The sequence below is a fragment of the Ovis aries genome, chromosome 15, assembly GCF_016772045.2.
Source record: "Ovis aries strain OAR_USU_Benz2616 breed Rambouillet chromosome 15, ARS-UI_Ramb_v3.0, whole genome shotgun sequence".
In the NCBI taxonomy this organism is placed as follows: Eukaryota; Metazoa; Chordata; class Mammalia; order Artiodactyla; family Bovidae; genus Ovis; species Ovis aries.
The window spans coordinates 8,492,860-8,517,513 of record NC_056068.1 but is presented as its reverse complement, the minus strand read 5'-3'; the positions used below and the strand labels follow the sequence as shown (position 1 = coordinate 8,517,513).

General features: G+C 38.8%; 1 protein-coding gene across 1 annotated transcript in view; it reads left to right on the top strand.

Moving 5' to 3' along the window:
- CNTN5 (contactin 5) overlaps positions 1-24,654 on the top strand; it is a 1,662,845-nt gene that overhangs the window by 1,594,843 nt on the left and 43,348 nt on the right. Inside the window, exons 20-21 of the mRNA XM_027979105.3 lie at positions 2,288-2,522; positions 13,770-13,879. Coding sequence (XP_027834906.2) covers positions 2,288-2,522; positions 13,770-13,879 — 345 coding nt within the window. The remainder of the gene's footprint in view (positions 1-2,287; positions 2,523-13,769; positions 13,880-24,654) is intronic.

Here is a 24,654-nt window from a genome sequence, read left to right as displayed (position 1 = left end):
TGAGATTACAAAACACTTTGAGCATCAATTACTCACATGAATATTTCCAATGTGAACCTTTCATACCAAGTCTAAAGTCCCATCCTGTCATATGGGCTCTGTTAGAATAAAGCTTGAATAATTAAAATACGTCCTCTCTCAAATTCGTTCAGATGTTTGTTTGGCTTAGTTTAATGTTTGATTACTTCACAGTTGACATTTTGTGGGCTAAACCCACTGAGGTTTTTCTGGAGTAGAGCCTGGGATATCTCATTTATCCCATAAAACAATCCCACTAGTGGTGATAATTTTCCCTGTTTTCTAAATGATGACTGATACACAGTTTGAGTAATTTCCTGAGAAACAGTAGAATTAGGATTTTTATAACAAAATGCTTGTTCTTTTGTATCCCTCACCATCTGACCTCCAAAATTCCTTCTGTCAAAGGAAAGGAGTGGGGGTGAAAGCCTGTGAGAGGTACATCTATTTTACATAAAGCCACTTTCCTCCTCTGATGTTAACTTACTCTACTATGAAATATAGCTTCGTAGATCACAGATCAGTGCCTCAAAAAGTGGAGATGGAAGTGCCTATTGGAGAAAACTGAACTAATCCCTGACCATCTCGAAGAACAATGAAAGAATGTACAAAAATATACAGAAAAACTTCTTTCCCCTTAGTAAATCTTCCATGAGCACATCCTCTGACCTGTTCCTCTGTTCATTCTCTTCTTCTTCAATAAAACTTTATGTCTTGCTTTTGATTTCTGCAGAGGTATTAACTTCCCAATTCCTGACCTTCACTGAGATCATACCTCTTTAAATGGAATTGCCTTCCCTGTCAGTTGTGTGTCTTACTCAGCTTGGGCTACTGTAACAAAAATGCCATAGACTGGGTGGCTTATACACAACAGAAATTTATTTCTCACAGTTTTGGATGCTGGAAGTCCAGTTCTAGAAAGCACAGGTGGGTTCAGGTCTAGTGAGGGCCTACTTCCTGGTGCTTATAGCACCATCTTCTCACTGTGTCCTCATCTGGCAAAGGGGCAGAAGAGCTCTTTAGAGTCTATTATTAGGGCACTAATCTGACTCATGAGTACTCCATCCTCATAACTAAATCACCTACCCCAAATCCATCTCCTAATACAATCACATGGGGGATTAGGAATTATCACATAAACTGGTGGGGTGGGGGTGGGGGAGATGATATAAACATTTAGTTTATAGTACTTTGATATGATAAATTTTGTCTCTTTTTTTCCTCAAATCAAATTTTTTTTTTATAAAGTAACAAATATTTGTGTGTGTTAAGTCACTTGAGTCATGTCCAACTCTGAAAGCCTATGGACTGTAGCCTTCCAGTCTCCTCTTTCCATGGGATTCTCCAGGCAACAATACTAGAGTGGGTAACCATGCCCTCCTCCGGGGGATCTTCCCTACTCAGGGATCAAACCTTCAGCTCTTGAGACTCCTGCACTGCCGGCAGATTCTTTACTGCTGAGGCACTGTCTATTGGATATCTATTTGTCAAACATTGTCCTAGGCAATGGTTGGTAACTGCTCCATTGACTAACTAGTTAATCACAATTGCACAATGCAATTCATGCCTATTTAACAAATTTAAATGTGGGAATTCTCTTGCGGTCCAGTGGTTAGGGCTCCAGTCTTCCACTAAAGAGGACATGGATTGGGGAACTATGATCTGGTATATGAGGCCATGTGACCAAAAAAATAAAAATTAAAGAATTTAAATATAAATCATATAATACAAGCTTCTTGTGCATATACTGCATTCTAATTATTCTAATATTTCATATGTTAGTAAAGCACAAAAGTAATTAAGGAAAATACTAAAAAAAGAAAAACAAAAAGGTCTTACATTAATTTCTCCTAAATTTTCTGAGCAAAGACCTTTGCAGAGCATTACCAGTGACAAGATTTTCCCAACCACCAGACCATATGACAATTTTCACCAACATGTTAAATTCTAGTGTGGACTCCAAGGACCTTTGTTTCATATACATGACTAATTGGAGTAAAGTTGTCTCACTTCAAGAGTTTTTAATACTCTTGATAATTTTCTTAAATATCAACTGATACCATTTAATTTTTTAACTTTTACCTTTAAAGCCTTTTAAATTTGCAACAACTGCCAAGTGATTATGCTACATTGGCTTTCAATGTACTAGAAAGTTCGGAGAATCTCTTTTGTTCTAGTTATCTATAATTTTAAAAGGTTAAAGACTGGAATAAATAGGTTTCTTAACCAGTTATTTTGCTGATAGTTAATTGTATTTTTCCTTCTCTAGCCAGTATCTGAAGAGTTTCAGAATGGGGAAGGCTTTGGCTATATTGTGGCTTTCAGGCCCAACGGAACACGTGGCTGGAAGGAAAAAATGGTGACATCCTCTGAAGCTTCAAAATTCATCTATCGAGATGAAAGTGTCCCTCCTCTTACCCCCTTTGAAGTGAAGGTTGGAGTTTATAACAATAAAGGGGATGGACCTTTCAGTCAAATTGTTGTCATATGTTCAGCTGAAGGAGGTCAGTTTTATCATCCTTATTTTCATTTAACATTTTAATATTTATTTTGGTAACTGAATGTGACATTATTGTATTACTAGAAAATACAGATATGCCCGAAGAGGAAATAAAAAACCCATAAAACAAAACTTAGCCATAAATTCACTATACTTTTTAGATATATTTTTCCAAAATTTTTCCAAATAAGTTTTATTGAAAAAAGTTGATAATTCCATATATTAATACTTTTCTTTATGTTCTTCATGCCCCACTGATATATGGCAAATATCTTTCCATGATAATAACAGTATTAGTAATGCCTGTTATGTAGTCTATTCGGTGAACGTATGGACATTTAGCTATTCTTCTTTGGTTTGAAATTTAGATCATTTTCCATTTTAATCCACAAAAATTTAAATTTATATCAAATGAATTTAAATAAATACTCCAATAAATATTTGTTACTAACATCATATACAAAATATTGTACTGATAAAGAAGTATCGGACAGGATTTTTTGTTGCAAGCTTTTCACACATGGTATCATTAAATCCTCACAACAATCTTGACTAATAGGCATTATAATCCCCATTAAAGGGAAAGAGAAGTTGAAGCTCAGGAAAATTAAGAAACTTGCTGAAAAAGTTACATAGTTTGTAATTGAGAATTAAACCCATTGCTGCCAATCATTAAATCCTTGATTTGTCTATAGCAAGCTGCTATCATATGCATAACCTTGTTCAATCTCAATATAAAACTACTAGGTAGTGAAACTGATAAACATCTTTTACTATTGTGATTATGTAACTATTATTCACTTAATACTAGTTAGTGTATCATGATTAGTCAACAGAAAATAACAGAATTCTGTATCATTAAAGCTACCATTTAATAGGAAAAAAAACTGCCAGATAAGCAGGACCTGGGCAGTATACCCATTTCATAGACTGTACGACATTGCATTTACTTGCAGGGCTAACTGAAATTCTGCCCTTGAATTGAAGAAAGACTATGATGTTATTCATGGCTATAGTCAATAGGTGGTAGTGCTAGGATGCCAACTCAGCTTTCTACATCAAAATCTCTGGTTCTTTCAAGGTTTAGTACAAAAATGCATTTTCTACTAAATGCATAAGAAGCTTGACATTGAGAGGAAGCTTGACAGAACTAACTCCCCAAAGTTAGCTATTCCACATAGTCTTTCTTCAATTCAAGCGCAGAATTTCAGTTGGCCCTGAAAGTAAATACAATGCCTTACGGTCCCTAAACTTGACAGCCAGCTGAGCTAATGCTCCACCAGAGACAGCACAGATTTGTCCTTCCAAATAATTACTGCTTTTATAAACTGACTTTTTTATTTCCTTTGTGCCTACATGTGTGACCCAAATAGCTCAAGAGGATTATCAATCTTTTTGGTACTGGGCATTCATGGGGGTAAATAAATAACTTCTTTTGAATATTGAAATACAAAGGTAGTATTTGATTTATGAAAGATGTAGTTTTTCATTACCAGCTCCTTTGTATTTTGTGACATAGAGGAAAATTTTGAAGCAGAAGTAGAAAATTTACCCTAGTATTAGAATGACCAAGGAAGTGAAGAGTCAAGTAATACCAAACAACTGTAAGTGTCCTGATGAGACATGCATGCACTTATTGCTGTTTAGTCACTAAGTCGTGTCCAACTCTTTGTGACCCCATGGACTGTAGCCCACCAGGCTCCTCTGACCATGAGATTTTCCAGGCAAGAATACTAGAGTGGGTTGTCATTTCCTTTTCCAGGGGATCGTCCTGACCTGGGAATCGAATCTACTTCTCTTTCACTGGCAGATGGATCCTTTACCTTTGAGCCACTGGGGAAGCCCATTCATGCACTTAGCATCTCAAATTTGTGATGTGCTTTCAGATAGTATATACAGTCTCCATATTACTTATATTAACTCTTACAATCAAATGTGAGGTAGGAATCTCAAGTTGCAATTCACTTGTAGGAAACTGAGGCTCAGAGGCTAAGTAACATGCTAAATTCAACCCAGTAAAGGACAATAGTTGTACCTTTTTTTGTAACTCTAGTAACTCAGTAAGTTACTTAAGTAAGCTACTTAAGTGTAAGTGATAGGACTGGGGTTTGAACCCAGGTGTGTATGACTCCAAAACTAATGCTTTTAGTCACTACCCTGTATCATCTCATCAGTAATGTTTTTAATAATAATATTTTGCTACTGTTTTATTTTATTGTGTATATTATTTTGTATCATTTGTCATGCACATGGCCCAAAAGTTCATGTGAGATGAATTTCAGGGGTTTATGAACATGATTTGCATGGTAACACCAGTGCTGCCTTTAAAAACTCCAAATTTATACATTCCTTGTCAACATTTGCTTTGAAATTAAATTATAGTAGCCACCATGGGTTGTTTACCCTATTTCCTTAAACTTGAGATGGTTTGCCATTAGAGATTCCTCTTTCTAGCTAGATAGAAAATATGCACATTTTCAAAGACACTGAAGCTGTTGCTGTAACATATTTCTTAGTAACACTTCATTTATTTTTGTTGACTGAAATGTGAAAGATATAAGGAAAATTAAATCTGGATAGAGTCTGCCTTTGTTCTGACAACAAAATTAAAACATATATTTAGCATTTGCTCACTAATTAATTTTACTAACTTGGAACTTCATGTGTAAATATTAATAGAGCTTTAGCACCATTACATTGTGTCAACCAGGAAAAGCAGGATCATGGAAGGAAGAGAGTATTTGCCTGGAGTGGGCAGAGCTTCAGATGGAAGCTCAAACTAACTTGAAAGCCTTTGGCAGTTATTTTCACCTATCTGAGCCTTGCCTTCCTCCACTTTAAAAGTGGAAATCTATGTTATCGCTGTAAGGCTGAAATTCTGTTATTCTATTTTCTGAAAAATTCTTTTACATTTCAGTTGTCCCAGAATAGGCAGTAATAATAGATCCATTTTTCTTCTAGAATAAAATCAGAGAAGGGACTTCCCTGGTGGTTCAGTGGCTAAGGCTCTGAGTTCCCAATGTAGGGGGTCAATCCCTCATCAGGCAGCTAGATCCCACGTGTTGCAACCAAGACCCAGCGAAGTCTAATGGGTGATTTTGGGCTTCCCAGCCAGCACAGTGGTAAAGAATCTCTCTGCCAAAGCAGGAGAAGCAAGAGACATGGGTTTGATACCTGGGTCTGTAAGATCCCCTGAAGTAGGAAATGGCAGCCCACTCCAATTTTCTGGCCTGGAGAATCCCAGGGACAGAGGAGCCTGGCTGGCTATAGTTCATGTGGTAGCGAAGAGTCAGATAAGATTGAGCACACACACACAAACAGGGAAATCAACATCCTTTTTAGTCACTTGGCAAACAATTGGAAAAGGAGTGGACATTTTCAAGATTGGACAATTTTAAAAAGAGTAAAGGGCTGTTCAGTTCAGTTCAGTTCATTCACTCAGTCATGTCTGACTGTTAGCGACCCCATGAATTGCAGCACGCCAGGCCTCCCTGTCCATCACCAACTCCCGGAGTTCACTCAGACTCACGTCCATCGAGTCAGTGATTTATAAACTAATAAAAATAGAATATAGTACTCATGCCAGAGCAGATTCCTCTTGTCCATGCCTGTGACGTTCACAGAGATTCATGGTGAGCCCTTGTCATCATACTCTTGCCCAAAGCCCAAATATCTGATTGAGATTGCATTTCTCCATAAGACAAATTCTGTTTCTTTGTTCTTCCATTAACCTAGTCCACCTGTTTATCACCTCAAAAGCCCTCTTTATTCTTAAATAAAGTGAAGAACAAGAGCAGGGGGACTAGTTTTCTATTCCCTTTTATGGGTATAGTTTCTTCCCTTCGTTCATGACACAGCTAGGGTACCAGGAAGAAGGTATCGCCTTTTCAGAGCTGACAATGAGCCCTGAAGAGAAATGTGCCAGGTGCCGTATCAAGCGCGGCCACCAGATTTTGCGTTGATGGAGAGAAGCACGAAACTCAAGGACTTCAAGGCACACCTGACAGTACTAGCTCTCAACCTAGTTCCCCTGGCACATCAACAGAGGATGGCCTTCACATCCAGAACATATTTCCATAAGTGCTTGTGTGCATTTGCCACGTGCTTCGTCTTTTTTCCTTTTCTCTCAAGAAACCTATTGGATTGTAAGTGAGGCATACATTACTGAAGGCAAAACATTGAATATGATCTGTTATAGAAGGAATCATCCTTTATACACATAGATACTTAGTAAATCACTTAGGAAATGACTCTCACCACTCAAAGGTTGGCTATTGCCCTAAAGTACCATCAGAAATTACTGGGCTTCCTTGGTGGCTCAGAAGGTAAAGAGTCTACCTGTAATGCAGGAGATCTGGGTTTGACCCCTGGGTAGCAGGGATTCCCTGGAGAAGGGAATGGCAACCCACTCCAGTGTTCTTGCCTGGAGAATTCCATGGACAGAGGAGCCTGCTGGGCTACAGTCCATGGAGTCACAAAGAGTTGGATGCAACTGAGCAACTAACACTTTCACTGTCAGAAAACCTCCAGATGTTTGTTGTTGTTGCTTTTTCCTGTTAACACCCTTGAGACGCTGAAATCTTTCAAGGTTTACACAACGGAAGTAACCCTGAATGACTCTTTCAGTGACAGGCAGCATCTGATATAGTGCCAGAGGAAAGAGGTTTGCCTGCTAGGACTTCCATGCATCGTAGACATGTATCAGTTATCCATATCCTTTGAACCAAGCAAAAGTTATGTGCATTCCAACCCTGATTTGACTTCAGGTCTCAGGGTATGGTATAATCCAGGGGTCCCCCACCTCTGGGATCTAATACCTGATGATTTGAGATGGAGCTGATGTAATAGTAATAAAAGAAATAAAATGCACAATAGACATAAGGCCCTTGAATCATCCTGAAACCATCCCCGACCCTGACTTTGAAAACACTGTCTTCAAAAACACTGTCTTCCATAAAATGGGTTCCTGCTGCCAAAAATGTGGGGGACCACTCCATACAATACTCTCATATTGGAAATAATCCTCTTTTTTTAAAGAATAGCAAAGTTCCAACATAACTGGTTTTAAAGTGCATAGTACAAATGATAAAAAGCAATTTTTTTCCAACATGAGAAATCAAATCAGCCTTAATTTCCACATTTCTAGAAATACCTTTTAATTAAAGTTATATCTGTTTTCCATTTATTTCTTGTTACTATAGCTTTGGAAAGAACCTGAGAATTCAATACATCTGATAGAAAATTAGAGGGAACTTTAATATAGATTAATTGTAGGTTGAAAGGTTTATTTTTACATAATGCGTGTTAGCCTTTTCTAGTTTTTCTTTTGGGGGGGGTGTCTTTTTCCTTGTATGGAAAAACTGTGTGGTTTTTACTTTTTATTAAAGTCAGAAGCTTCTTCTAGCTTGCAGAAAATGATACGCAATTATCCTCTTGCAAATTGAGTTACCACAGCTCAAATTAAAACCTGACTTTCATGGGATGTTATTCTGCAGATCAGTCCTGAGCTGAAACTGAGCTCAGTGGGATTTATGTGAACTTGAAAATTAATAAATTGGCATATTAGTTGTAAAATGCAAGGAATAATTTCCTGACTTTGCCAGATTATCCATTTGGATTAGTGCCTATAAAAGTTCAACTACAGCTGTCTTCACTCAATTTTTAAATAATGAAGCCATAGCCCTTCTCCCAAGGAGTTTATTAAACTGTCCTTTGATTAATGGTATTGCCCACCCCTCCTGGGAAGTCAAATGTATAATCAATATTACAAGCTCATCCCCCCATATTATTTGGGGAACTCAAGCTGCTAGGTCATTTAACACAAATGCATCATCTAAATTCACGAACATGGTAATGCTGTACAATATTTTTAATATAATTCAGTTCAGTTCAGTTTAGCCACTCAGTGGTGTCCAATTTTTTGCAACCCCATAGACTGCAGCACGCTAGGCTTTCCTGTCCATCACCAACTCCTGGAGCTTACTCAAATTCATGTGCATCAAGTCGGTGATACATCTTTCCCAGCATCAGGGTCTTTTCCAATGAGTCAGCTCTTCACATCAGGTGGCCAAAATATTGGAGCTTCAGCTTCAGCATCAGTCCTTCTAATGAACACTCAGGACTGATTTCCTTTAGGATGGGGTGGCTGGATCTCCTTGCAGTCCACAGGACTCTCAAGAGTCTTCAACATCACATTTCAAAAGCATCAGTTCTTCAGTACTCAGCTTTCTTTATAGTCCAACTCTCACATTCATACATGGCTACTGGACAAACCATAGCTTTGACTAGATGGATCTTTAGTTAGCCTGTCCACTTTATATCCCAAGACTGGAGTGAAGGAGCCAGCCATGGTCTAATTAATATTATCACAAGTGAAAAAAAAAAATCTTTAAAAATCTTTGAATTTTTAGACATAATGCTATATAATATAATCTCAGAAATAAGTCCCTAAATTTTCATCAAATTTTCCAAGTATAACAGATAGAAGCAAGAGTGGTGAGAAACATCCTGGCATTTACAGATCAGGAGATTTTCAGCGATGCCTGAATATGAGATCTATGAGTAGCAATGTAGCTGTGATGCAAAATTATTAAAAAAAAATTCCAAGAAATAGGAATAAAAGGAGTTGAAAGTAAGTCTGTAGCAGGCTTATATAGGAGATGATAGGGGTTCAGGTGTGATTCCCAGAAGACTCAGTGGTAAAGAATCTGCCTGCCAGTGCAGGAGACACAGGAGACCTTGGTTTGATCCCTGAGTCGGGAAGATCTCCTGGAGGAGATCTTGGCATGGCTGCCCATTCCAATATTCTGGCCTGGAGACTCTCATAGACAGAGGTGCCTGGTAGGCTACAATTGCGAACAGTCCAACGCACCTGAAGCAACTGAGCACAAGCACAGGAGTTCAGGCAGTTTCTGGCAAGACCGAGAGAGGCCAAGTGGGGGTTCCAATATCAATATTCTTGAGATGAGTTAGGTGTGGAGGGCAAGGAGAAGAAAACACGTGAGGAAAAAGCACCCAGAGTGTAAGCAGCGATGTGTGCACAGAAGTGAAAGAGTGTGATGGCCAGATCCCAGCAGACTGCCTTGCTCAGTTCCTAGCTCTATCTTCTAGCAGCTGTGCAACTTTGGGGAAGTTGCTCAACCTCCTGCTCCTGGATTTCCTCATCTGAAAAGTGGTGGTCCTGATAGTAGGTGTGTTGGGAGGATTAATTGATATATATAAAGAATTTTAAATAAGGCTTAGCATATATCAAAGCTTCAATCAGTGGCAGTTATTATTACCTTTGGTTATTCCCCCCTCCTCATCTATTTTGTTTGTAATTTTTTGTTTTAGTCTTATTCCATCCGTTCATCTGTCAGTTATTTGGAAACAGCTGTGCAGCAAGAGAGTGAACTATATGTTCTCCCTGTAAAAATCTCTTCTGCCCCCCAAAATTACCCTAAGGGATAGAGACTGAGCCAGCTGCCTCCCTGGTGCAATGGAAAAACAACAAAAGACAGAGCACTTGAGATCTGAGTTCTTCTTGGAACTCTTTCGGATCCAGAAGCAGAGTTTAGATAAATCAGCCAGTTTCCATGCCACTTTTTTCATTTGCAAAATTGAGAGCATGAATTTAAAACATAGATTCATAACTCAAAACCTAAAGAGATCACGTAAGAAGTATAAACAAGTGAAGTAGTCCCAGAAATTTGACCATAGGGAGTGGTGGAGAATCTGGCAAACTGAAAAGAATATGCCCTAACTAATGGGACCAACTGATAGCTCTCATCTACCAATACCCAAGGAGTCAGACTTGGTATCACCCATTTTTCCCAAAATAAGCCACAAATTCTTATTTTAAATGAATTATTGGAATTATTCAATTTAATACATTACTTGGGCAAACAAAATATGGCTGAAGACCCTTTGGTCATCCATATGTGAACAAAAATCCAAGGGACTTTCTAAGATTCTTCCTGGTTGTCCCTTTCCATCATTCAAATACAATGGGATGCCCAAATAGGACATCTAGTTTCAATCCAAAGCAAACATCCTATGATCTAGTCAGCTACTTTTTAAATTTTTAGTTTAATTGGAGCATAATTGTTTTATACTGTTGTGCCGATTTCTGCCATAGAGCATGCATAAGCTACACATATACACACATCCCCTGCTTTTGAGCCTCCCTCCCAGCCCCTCGTCTTACTCCTATAGATTGTCACAGAGTACCAATCTGAGCTCCTTGTGTTATATGGCAACTTCCCACTAACTATCTGATAGATGGTAATATGTATCTTTCAATGCTACTGTCTCAGGAAGTCCCACCTTCTCCTGCCCCTGCTGTGTTCACAAGTTCATTCTCTACATCTGTGTCTCTATTCCTGCCCTGCAAATAGGTTCGTCAGTACCATTTTTCTAGATTCCACATATATGTGCTAATATATGATATTTGTTTTTCTCTTTCTGACATACTTCACTCTGTACAACAGGCTCTAGGTTCATCCACCTCAACGGAACTGACTCAAATTCATTCTCTTTTATATGTACCACTACTTCTTTATCCATTCACCTTGTCTGCAGACAAACTTTTTGATACAAATGAAAATGTTCACTGACTAATAAATGGTGCAAATTGAAACTTTTGGGAGTAAATTGAATGAGGTCACCTTTTTACATGCTTAAATTTTCAATGCAGGTCAACAAGGTTATGTTTGATACTGGCCAGAATACTGGAGTGGGTAGCCTTTCCCTTCTCCAGGGAATCAAAACCAGGTGTCCCACATTGCAGGTGGATTCTTTACCAGTTGAGCCACAAAGGAAGCCCAACAATACTGGAGTGATTTGCCTATCCCTTCTCCAGTGGGTCTTCCAAACCCAGGAATCGAACCAGGGTTTCCTGCATTACAAGAGCTATCAGGGAAGCCCCAATGTTTGATATTATTTATATCTAGAAAGTGAAACAAGTAAAAATTTACTGTTCAATTCTTATTTCATTGACCCTCATTTAATTAGATGTGATCATTGATCCAAGTGACTTTCTAATATTTCATAATATTTAGCCTCTGTGAGTGCAACTGTGGAATGTCTTTTAATGTCTGACATTGATTTAAAAACCTTAGAGTTTTTAAACAGAAATTAGGGTGCTAGTTTGGGAAATAATTTTCTGAATATTTTTAAAAACTTCCATCATTCTATTTTTAAAAGTACTTAAACTTGTATTGTGCTACAGAAAGCTGAGAGAGAAATTTCTTTCTCTAAAGGTAGAGATAGAAATGCAACCACATATTTTGTGCTTCTGAAATTATTTATCCCCCTGCAATCATCTTTGGCAAAGATATAATTACCTCAATTAAAAAAAAAAGTTGAAAAAGGCATTTGGCATACAAATCTCTGCAGTGCATTCACTGAAAAGATAAGCAAAACTCCTTCTAAATAACAAATGATATTTAAAGAGTGGCTTTCTTTGAAATAAATCATATCCCAAATCCAGGAGATCAGATTATACACACTTAAGAACATGAGCATTTCCTTTCATTTACTTGCAAAATCAAGAATTTTAGCTCTTATTAAATAGCAATGAAAAAATTGTTGCAAGTTTGCTGATAAGAATTCTAGAATAGAACAAAATTAGAAGCTTTTCCCATAGTTTTTGTTGTTGTTGTTATTGTTAATGGTAAATGCACAAATAATATACAGTTGGGAAGTGGGATGTGGGAAACCACTTAGCAAAATAAAATAAAAGATATTTAAAGGACAGAATGAGATATTGCAAATTATACCATGGCAGAAACTAATGTCAGCTTCTGTGAAAAGATTAATGTGAATTTATCAAAGTACTTTGAATTAATGCAAATATAATATGTAATTTTAATTAAAGCTTTACCAAAAGACAAACCATTGCTTAGTACAAACTTTGAAAAAGTCTTTTGTGGACTTATTTTATAGTAACAAGGGCAGATGTTTTTTATTTTTATTTTTTCAGTTAATAATATATGAAGGCTCTCCAGGTGGGCATGTGGCCACCTCCCATCAGAAAGTGAAATATTCTCAGCAAATGGCTATGTCTTTATATGTCTAAAACATAAAAATCTTATTTAGAACTCTGCCTTTGCCATCTGGTTGATTGAATCTAAATAGATTCATCTGAAGTCTTAGCAATGATAAGCTTCATCTGAAATTTTGGCAGTGATATGGGGTTAAAATCAAAGTCTCTACAATTTTCATGGGGTAGGAGTTTTTGACAGCGACTGTGTACAGATTGGTTGAACTAATGTATGGCCTTTATTCTGCCATTTCTTTTAACGTGTGTTTGTCACACAGTATTTATGATTCAGCAGTGTCAAAGCTGAAAATATTTTGTTCCTCACATACAGTACAACCTCAAATAAAGTGCACCCCTTGATGGATGCCAGTCAGACATGATGTATTAAAAAAAAAAAAGCAAAAACTAAAACAGTACAAAAGGTCACTGAACACAGACACAAATGAAAAGGTGGTTTAGAGCAACAGCACCGAGACCTCCAGGGACTTTCCTTTTCAGCCCATACCAGTCTTAAAAGTCAATGCATGTCTTTTAAATATCATGATTCATAACACATTCTTTACACAATCATGGAAATGTGGCTTTGTGGTTGAAACAACAACAAAAGAAATCAAATGAAACTTAGATCCTGTTTGTGCCTTCACAAGGTAAAAGGTAAAATAGGTAATATTTTCTGAATAGATGTGTTAAGTGCCAAGAACTATGCTAAAGAGTTTATATGTATTATTCCAATTAAAATTAACCTTAAAAACCTACGAGCTGAGTATTCTCAATATGCCTGATGACAGATGATGGGACTAGAGCTCAGGAAGAAGTAAAGTAACTTGCCTGAAGGTAAATAATTTTCCGGAAGGCAAAAAACCACCTTAGCAAGCAAAAAAGCCAAGCCTGACTCCTAGTCCATTCTTTCGATCATTATGCTAGTCTGGCAGACAATTTAAGTCAGACAATTTAACTTCTTCAGAAACATCCTAGTTAATCCAAGGATAAAGATCTTCTTCTCTTATCTTCCTAGATTTATTTGTCATTGGTAAGGTACTGATGAGACGTGACCTCGGAGAAATCCAAAAAGATCATCTTTTTATCTTGTTGTGTTTTTCATAATCACCAGAGCCCTTCATTTAAAAAATCAGGGAGAAGGAAGCAACACCTGTCATGTTCAGGTACAATGATTTGGTAGGCATAACTTGTTACCCCTGTGGTTTATTATTTCCATTTTCCTTCATACAGAACCCACTGCTGCTCCCACAGATGTCAAGGCTACAAGTGTATCTGTGTCAGAGATTCTTGTTGCATGGAAACATATTAAAGAGAGTCTAGGAAGACCACAGGGATTTGAGGTATGAATAGAATTCTTGAAAATAACCCTTATTATTTCTGTTGCCATTGTTTTCTCCTGAAGAGATGGTTTGGTGACACTTTAACAAGATTACATTCCTTTGAAATTTTACTCTATGGAAAATAAGAAATATACTATTTTACTGACATATATTATACTGCTCATTAGCTGGCTTATTTTTCAGGATAGTAGTTTCCACAGCATCAGACAAAGGTTTTTGAAAAATGAAAATAGATAGACCTTAAGATAAAAACCAGGACCTACCAGCTGCTATTTACCGGTATCCAATTCTGGTTAAAAAAATTATTGTGTATTTGTGGTTAAAAATATTCTTGTATATTTCTGTCCCATAATTTAATGTATGAAACAAGTTTTCCTACTATACTGTTCGTGGCACATCTTATCTCCTATACTAACTACTTAAATTTGCTTGAAACTTGGTAACCTGTACCTATTTACTCAAATGGCTTTTTGCCCTTCCAATTGTGTTGTTTTTAAACATAGTTATGCCAGCCTTATAACAGTGAACATTTTATAACAATTCATTGACTTCACTAAAATTCTAGCCTCCACATGGACTCAAGGTCTGCGGGCAGTTTGTGAACTGGAGAATGCCACAAAAACAAGATCCCACACTTTCATCCTGTTCTTATTCTTCCCTTTGCCAGTGAGGCATAGGATTAGAGGGGTAACTTATAAAATGCAAAAAAGTAACATCTAATCCAAGATCTTAACTGTCTTTAAACTTTTAATGTTTACTTTTCCTGTGTTTAAACTCACACTTAAAGAAAATCATCTTGACTTTTGAACAATGATGTAATATAGGACTTGTATACCATAGTTTTCAGGCTAAATATAATCTTTCTTTACTCTATTTGTGTTTTCAAATAATGCCTAAGAGCTATTTGATTAATATAGAACCAGCTTTTGATAAAGATTACTGTGATTGGGAGTTTATACAATCTTACTAAGAGTTACAGCAAAGGACATTTATAGAAAAACATTACTTATAAGTATCGTGGATTTATTTCTATAATTTTGCTTTAATTTATTATTTGGCAATAATTCAATATGTATCATACCAGGATCACATGTTTGATTTATTAAAATCTCTTTTTCTCACTATCCACACTGCAGGGACCATGTCTGTTTACCAGTGAATCTCAGGACTGTGAATACAATAAATATTTGTTGAATGAGTGAATATCTATGCTTTATCAGTTCAGTTCAATTCAGTTCAGTCACTCAGTCGTGTCCAACTCTTTACGACCCCATGAATCGCAGCATGCCAGGCCTCCCTGTCCATCACCAACTCCTGGAGTTCACTCAGATTCACATCCATCGAATGAGTGATGCCATCCAGCCATCTCATCCTCGGTCACCCCTTCTCCTCCTGCCCCCAATCCCTCCCAGCATCAATAGTCTTTTCCAATGAGTCAACTCTTCGCATGAGGTGGCCAAAGTACTGGAGTTTCAGCTTTAGCATCAGTCCTTCCAAAGAAATCCCAGGGTTAATCTCCTTCAGAATGGACTGGTTGGATCTCCTTGCAGTCCAAGGGACTCTCAATAGTCTTCTCAAATACCACAGTTCAAAAGCATCAATTCTTCGGCGCTCAGCCTTCTTCACAGTCCAACTCTCACATCCATAGTCAACCCCTTTTTGTCCCTCTGTAGAAGACATGGGAGAAGGCAATGGCACCCCACTCCAGTACTCTTGCCTGGAAAATCCCATGGACAGAGGAGCCTGGTAGGCTGCTGTCCATGGGGTCGCGAAGAGTTGGACACGACTGAGAGAATTCCCCTTCGGACACGACTGAGAGAATTCCCTTTCACTTTTCACTTTCATGCATTGGAAAAGGAAATGGCAACCCACTCCAGTATTCTTGCCTGGAGAATCCCAGGGATGGGGGAGCCTGGTGGGCTGCCGTCTATGGGGTAACACAGAGTTGAACACGACTGAAGTGACTTAGCTGCAGCAGCAGAAGACATGGGAGTGGCCTGCCCAGTTCCCCTTCACTGGGCCAGGGCAACATCCCCCAACTGCTGAGAAGATTGGCTGTATACTGAGAACTGTCCTACACTGTTATTACCTGAAAAGATACCTTCCTCATAATCGGGCAACCCTAGGTCAATTACACTGGTTGAAACTCGTCCCTTGATTCAAGGAGGAAACAACTTAATGGTGCATGTTATTATCCGGAGCCTTTGTCATGCACATCAGACCAAGGCTAGATTATCTGGGACCCCATTCATGCTCAGTTCCCTCTCTTTCCCTGTCCTCTTCTCCCTTCCTTATAGATATTTACCTGCAAGCCTTCTCAATAAATCTCAATGATCAAATCACTATCTCAGGGTCTGCTTCTATGGAACCCAATCTAAAACCACTACACAAGCATAGGTCCAACTAGAACACTGAATCAGAACATCTGGTCTACATACTTACAGCAAGTCACAGTGTATTCTGTTGTTCAGAACAGTGAGGATTCAGGCTTTTACATCTCAAAGTGGTGCTGCTCTCACACAGCCAAATCTTCAACTTTTTTCCCTTGTCTGTACTAATGGTGTGACATTCATACTCCCACCGTGATTCACCTGTAATAATAGCTATTATCAGTGCTTCCCTGATAGCTCAGTTGGTTAAGAATCCGCCTGCAGTGCAGGGGACCCTGGTTCAATTTCTGGGTTGGAAAGATATGTTGCAGGAGGGGTAGGCTACCCACTCAAATATTCTTGGGCTTCCCTTGTGGCTCAGCTGGCAAAGAATCTACCTGCAATGTGGGAGACCTGTGTTCGATCCCTGGGTTGGGAAGATCTCCTGGAGAAGGGAAACGCTACCCACTCCAGTATTCTGGCTTGGAGAATTCCATGGACTCCATGTGTCCATCAGGTTGCAAAGAGTTGGACATGACTGAGTGATTTTCACTTTCGGCTTTTTCATATCCCCACCGTGATTCACCTGTAATAACAGCTTCTCCAGAGATCACATAAGATCTAGATTTGTGCACAATCCTTCTCTTTATAAATATATGTCACCATGCATTCAACAAATATTTATTGGAGGCATACTAATTAACAGACACTCAGATAGATGCTAGGGATAAAACAATGAGAAATTTGAAGTCCCTATCTTCATGAAGCTTATGGTATAGTAGGGAACGCAAACAATAAAGAAGCTAGCAAATAAATATGTAGTATAATTTCAGTTGCTGGTGTATACTGTGCTAAATGAACTGCTCAAGAAGGTAGCATTGACTCTGTTGACTATAGAGGTTTGAAGAATCACAGTTCCTGAGGTTGTGACATTTGACATGATCATATGAGAGATATGGGGTGGGGGGGGCAGAGAAAATAGCAAACTCAAAGACTCTTACTTAAAAGCATCCTGACCTTGTTCAAAGAACAGAACAGGAGTAGTATTGGTGAGATAGCAGTGAACAATAGGGAGAGTGGGAGCGTGATGAAGAAAAATGGCCCAGACAAGAACAGGTTAGGTGGAGTCAGTCTTGGGAACCACAGGGACTTTAGATTTTATCTTCAGTATAAGGAAAACCCATGAAAGGATTATGAACAAAGAAAGTCAAGTCAGGATCTTACTCATATTTTAAAAGGGTCTCTTGGTCTAGAGGGTAAAGAATAGACTCTAGAGAAGACCTCAGGAGATGAGTGGAAAAACAGTCCTTCCAACCTAGTGGATGATGACTTTGCTTTTAACTAGAACAGTAGCAATGGAATCGATGAAACATGACCTTTTAAGATATATTTTGAGTGGAAGTGTGACAAGATTTGATTATGAATTGGATGTGAACTATGAAAAAGAGAGAAGTCAAAGGTAATTCCAGAGCTATCTGACCCAAGAAACTGGGTGAATGACAAATCACTCACATACATAAGGAAGTCATGGAGAAGAGCATATTTTAGAGAAAAAAAGATATTAAAGATTCTGGGTTTGATATGATAAATTTTATAAACATTTTTATTTCAAAAAAACTTATCAATTAAGTCTTGTTTTAAGAGAAAGTTTAGAGATAGAGCTATCACTCTGAGGATTCATCAGTATATTAATGGTTTTTATACATGTGCTAGCCAAGATCTCCTGTAGCATATTGGGCACCTACTGACCCGAGGAGTTCCTCTTTTGGTATCCTATCATTTTGCCTTTTCACACTGTTCATGGGGTTCTCAAGGCAAGAATACTGAAGTGGCTTGCCATTCCCTTCTCCATTGGACCACATTCTGTCAGACCTCTCCACAATGACCTGCCCATCTTGGGTTGCCCCACAGGCATGGCTTGGTTTCATTGAGTTAGACAAGGCTGTGGTCCTAGTGTGATTAGATTGACTAGTTTTCTGTGAGTATGGTTTCAGTGTGTCTGCCCTCTGATGCCCTCTTGCAACACTTACCATCTTACTTGGGTTCCTCTTACCTTGGCGTGGGGTATCTCTTCACGGCTGTTCCAGCAAAGCACAGCCGCTGTTCCTTACCTTGGACGAGGGGAATCTCCTTACCACCACCGTTCCTGACCTTCAACGTGGGATAGCTCCTCTAGGCCCTCCTGTGCAGCCACCATTCCTCGGGTTGCTCCTCCCAGCCGCCGGCCCTGGCCTTGGGCATGCGTGGCTCCTCCCAGCTGCCGCCCCTGGCCTTGTGCTCGGGGTGGCTCCTCAAGGTCACCACCCCTGGCCTCGGGCGCGAGGTGGCTTCTCTTGGCCACCCCTGATCTTGGACGCAGGGTGTCTCCTCCCGGAGACAGTAGGAACAATAAGAAATGGCAAAATGATAAGATACCAAAAGAGGAACTCTCCAGGTCATTAGGTTCCCAATATGCTACTGGAGATCAGTGGAGAAATAACTCCAGAAAGAATGAAGGGATGGAGCCAAAGCAAAAACAATACCCAGTTGTGGATGTGACTGATGAGAGAAGCAAGATCTGATGCTGTAAAGAGCAATACTGCATAGGAACCTGGAATGCCAGGTCCATGAATCAAGGCAAATTGGAAGTGGTCAAACAAGAGATGGCACGGGTGAATGTTGACATTCTAGGAATCAGCAAACTAAAATGGACTGGAATGGGGAATTTAACTCAGATGACCATTATATCTATGACTGCGGGCAGGAATCCCTCAGAAGAGATGGAGTAGACATCATGGTCAACAAAAGAGTCTGAAATGCAGTACTTGGATGCTATCTCAAAAACTACAGAATGATCTCTGTTCATCTCCAAGGCAAACCATTCAATATCACAGTTATCCAAGTCTATGTCCCAACCAGTAACGCTGAAGAAACCAAAGTTGAACGGTTTTATGAAGAGCTACAAGATCTTTTAGAACTAACACCCAAAAAGATGTCCTTTTCATTACAGGGGACTGGAATGCAAAAGTAGGAAGTCAAGAAACACCTGGAGTAACAGGCAAATTTGGCCTTGGAATGCAGAATGAAGCAGGGCAAAGACTAATAGAGTTTTGCCAAGAAAATGCACTGGTCAGAGCAAACACCCTCTTCCAACAACACAAGAGAAGACTCTACACATGGACATCACCAGATGGTCAACACTGAAATCAGATTGATTATATTCTTTGCAGCCAAAGATGGAGAAGCTCTATACAGTCAACAAAAACAAGACCAGGAGCTGACTGTGGCTCAGATCAAGAACTCCTTATTGCCAAATTCAGACTTAAATTGAAGAAAGTAGGGAAAACCACTAGACCATTCAGGTATGACCTCAATCAAATCCTTTATGATTATACAGTGGAAGTGAGTAATAGATTTAAGGGTCTAGATCTGATAGACAGAGTGCCTGATGAACTATGGAATGAGGTTCATAACATTGTACAGGAGACAGGAATCAAGACCATCCCCATGGAAAAGAAATGAAAGAAAGCAAAATGGCTTTCTGGGGAGGCCTTACAAATAGCTGTGAAAAGAAGAGAGGTGAAAAGCAAAGGAGAAAAGGAAAGATATAAGCATCTGAATGCAGACTTCCAAAGAATAGCAAGAAGAGATAAGAAAGCCTTCTTCAGTGATCAATGCAAAGAAATAGAGGAAAACAACAGAATGGCAAAGACTAGAGATCTCTTCAAGAAAATTAGAGATACCAAGGGAACATTTTATGCAAAGACGGGCTCAGTAAAGGACAGAACTGCTCTGGACCTAACAGAAGCAGACTATATTAAGAAGAGGTGGCAAGAATACACAGAAGAACTGTACAAAAAACATCTTCACGACCCAGATAATCATGATGATGTGATCACTGATCTAGAGCCAGACATCTTGGAATGTGAAGTCAAGTGGGCCTTAGAAAGCATAACTATGAACAAAGCTAGTGGAGGTGATGGAATTCCAATGGAGCTGTTTCAAATCCTGAAAGATGATGCTGAAAAAGTGCTGCACTCAATATGCCAGCAAGTTTGGAAAACTCAGCAGTGGCCACAGGACTGGAAAAGGTCAGTTTTCATTCCAATTCCAAAGAAAGGCAATTTAAAAGAATGCTCAAACTACCGCACAATTGCACTCATCTCACATGCTAGTAAAGTAATGCTCAAAATTCTCCAAGCCAGGCTTTAGCAATACATGAACTGTGAACTCCCTGATGTGTAAGCTGGTTTTAGAAAAGGCAGAGGAACCAGAGATCAAATTGCCAGCATCTGCTGGATCATGGAAACAGCAAGAGAGTTCCAGAAAAACATCTATTTCTGCTTTATTGACTATGCCAAAGCCTTTGACTGTGTGGATCACAATAAACTGTGGAAAATTGTGAAAGAGATGGGAATACCAGACCACCTAACCTGCCTCTTTGAGAAATCTGTATGCAGGTCAGGAAGCAACAGTTAGAACTGGACATGGAACAACAGACTGGTTCCAAATAGGAAAAGGAGTACGTCAAGGCTGTATATTGTCCCCCTGCTTATTTAACTTATATGCAGAGTACATCATGAGAAACGCTGGACTAGAAGAAACACAAGCTGCAATCAAGATTGCCAGGAGAAATATCAATAATCTCAGATATGCAGATGACACCACCTTTATGGCAGAAAGTGAAGAGGAACTATAAAGCCTCTTGATGAAAGTGAAACTGGAGAGTGAAAAACTTGGCTAAAAGCTCAACATTCAGAAAACTAAGATCATGGCATCTGGTCCCATCACTTCATGGGAAATAGATGGGGAAACAGTAGAAACACTGTCAGACTTTATTTTGGGGGGCTCCAAAATCACTGCAGATGATGATTGCAGCCATGAAATTAAAAGATACTTACTCCTTGGAAAAAAAGTCATAACCAACCTAGATAGTATATTCAAAAGCAGAGACATTACTTTCCTGACTAAGGTCCATCTAGTCAAGGCTATGGTTTTTCCTGTGGTCACGTATGGATGTGAAAGTTGGACTGTGAAGAAGGCTGAGTGCCGAAGAATTTATGCGTTTGAACTGTGGTGTTGGAGAAGACTCTTCAGGGTCTCTTGGACTGCAAGGAGATCCAACCAGTCCATTCTGAAGGAGATCAACCCTGGCATTTCTTTGGAAGGAATGATGCTAAAGCTGAATCTCCAGTACTTTGGCCACCTCACGTGAAGATTTGACTCATTGGAAAAGACTCTGATGCTGGGAGAGATTGGGGGCAGGAGGAGAAGAGGACGACAGAGGATGAGATGGCTGGATGGCATCACGGACTCTATGGACATGAGTCTGAGTGAACTCTGGGAGTTGGTGATGGACAGGGAGGCCTGGCATGCTGCGATTCATGGGGTCACAAAGAGTCAGACACTAGTGAGCGACTGAACTGAACTGAACTGAGCCAAGATCATTGAGTATCGATACAGATGTCTGAGGATTGAGCCCTATGGTCTCTCACCATTTGGAACAGAAGAAAGAAAGAGGATATGGCCAAAGAAACTATAGGAGACACAAAGAAGTTCAAAAGCCAAGAAAAGAATTTTAAGATGGCATGTTCTACTGAGTCAAACAAAAGCTGCTAAGAAATTCAGAATTTTGAGGCCTGAGACTGCCAATGGATATAGCAATGCAGAGATCCTATTGACCACAGTGATGCCAATGATCAAGTTCTGACTAAAGAATAAGGTCAAGATCACTCCGGAACTACAGAGTGTCAGAGCACAAAGTTTCTGTTAAATCTACCTTATTCAAAATGACAACTTACAAGCAAAAATGGAATATCCTTAAAGATATAAGTGAATAGGGATTAATCAAATTCTGAAGCAATTATTGCATGACAGCATCTTTAATTAAAATAAATCAAGGCAAAATTCTGAAAACTAGTTTTATATGTAACAATGGCACAGAATCCATGGGCACAATAGCAGTTATACTATTTTATAGTACATTATAAATTAAAGTTTTAAAGAGATGGCATTTTGTCACCAAAAAGAATCAATATCTTGTTAATGGGAATATCAAATGTATGCTTTTATGATCAGAAAATAATTAAAACATTTAGGACCACCATGATGTTTAAAAATCCGCTTTGCAGTGTGGAGTACATGGGTTCACTCCCTGGTCAGGAAGCTGAGTTCCCACATGCTTCAGAGCAACTGGGCCCTTGCGTGGTGACTACTGAGCCCCCACACCACAACTAGAGGTGTATGCTCTGCAACTAAAGATTCGCATGATGCAACAAAAGACCCTGTGTGCCACAACTAAGATCCACTGCAGACAAATAAATAAAAGAAAATGATTGGAAACCTTATATGATTCAATGGCCAAATATGACACTGTTATTTTAAACAAAATATAGGCAGCAAAGACTGCTTATAAATAAATACTATCTCATAATTGCATAGATGCATGTAGATTTTAAAAATATGATGTAAGCAAAACTTACCAGCATTACTCTCCCACCCTTTTTTTTCTGCACTCTCCCTCCCTTTGTTTTTTTTTTTTTTTAATTTCTATTTTTACTTTATTTTACTTTACAATTCTGTATTGGTTTTGCCATACATTGACGTGAATCCACCACGGGTGTACATGCGTTCCCAAACATGAAACCCCCTCCCACCTCCCTCCCCATAACATCTCTCTGGGTCATCCCTGTGTACCAGCCCCAAGCATGCTGTATCCTGCATTGGACGTAGACTGGCGATCCGATTCTCCCTCCCTTTAAAAAAAACAAACAAACAAAAACCCTACCTCTGTTCTTCACCTTATCACTTCAGAGCTTACTGTTGTCATTGACTCCTTGTCTTTTTAAAAAAAGATATCCTCAACTAAATATTTATAAAACATACTAACCCCTAAAACTTAATGTTTCATCACCTCGCTGTCCCCCTCCTGTACTGCATCCCAATCACAATATTGTTATATTTATCAATAGTGTAATTCCGAGCATGGTGACAGTGAAGCAAGGACATGCTTTTGTCACGAAAGTAATGAGACTAGTTTTAAACATTATATACTTATCCTGTCAGTCCTCTGGGTAATTTTTCTAGCTCTAATTGCAGTTTTACCTGCAATGTTTAAAGCAGTTAGTAACTAAAAGCACTAATGGTGTGCCATTTTAAAAGTAGTGGAGACAGTGTTTTGGGCCAGCTCTCTTGTTTTTCCTGAATCGAATGTGTGAGTAAGAGAGAAAAGGTTTTGCTCTTATGAATACTTCAAATGAGAGACAATAAACAAATAGATAGAAGTAAGTAAGTAAAATAATATATGTAGGTAACAGTACATATAGCTAACAATACATGCAGAAATGCAAAGTTCATTTAAGGAACAGAAGGAGATGGATAACTAGACCTTGATGAACAGTGTTGTAAGTAGAATTTAAAGCAGTCAAAATCAGGTGAGCAGACACAGATCATATAGGGATAAATAGATCATGAGAAGAGTTTGTATTTTATTTCAAATAAAATGAAAAGCCATCAGGGCAATTTTAGGAGGAGACTGACAATGTCTGATTTACATTATTTAAGATATTACTCTGGCTGCTGTTCCATGCAGAATGAAAGGGCAAGGAGAGAAAGGTTAGGAGTTGAACCAGGAGGTTATTGCAATAATCCATGCAAGAAATGATGATAACTTAGACTAAGGTCATAAGAGTGAAACAGGAGGAAAGTAGACTTATTTTAGAGGCAGGGCTGGCAGAATTTCCTGATTGATCAGACATGGAGGGAAGGAAAATGATGATTCTCATATCGGGCTTGGTCAAATGAATGCACAGTGGTGCCATTTATCAAATAATACCAATAACAATACATTTTTAAAAGGGAAAATAAACCTGGACAAAGAAGAGATTTGAAAGTGGGAAATAAAGAAGTGTGTTTCAGCTAAATCAAATTTGAGATGCCTAGTGGATATCTAAGAGAATAAGTCAAATAAGCAATAGGCTAAGTGAGTTTACAGTCTAATTAGGAAATCAGAGCTGAAGACACAAGGGGGCAATCACCGGGCTGGTATTTAAAACCATTCTACTACATGAATGGACAAATTTCCAGAAAGGGGAAAGAAGAGGTATGAAGGGAGAGATTACCTGTGACCTGGTACACTCAGCATGTAGAAGTTTAACTGAAGGAAAAGAATCATCAAGGAGAATAACAAGGAGAGATCAGCTTGATGGGGGGAAAATCAGGTGTGTGAAGGATCAAAGAAAGTAAAAGAACTAATCAAAAAGAAGGAAACAGTCAGTTGTGTTTAAACTTGCTAAGAAATCAAGTGAGATCAAAGCAAAAAAGTGTCTAATGAGTTTAGAGGTCACTGGTGATCTTCTGAAAAATTTCACAATTAAATGATCAATATCCCTTATGTTATCAATTTAGTTACATACGACCAGGCAATGG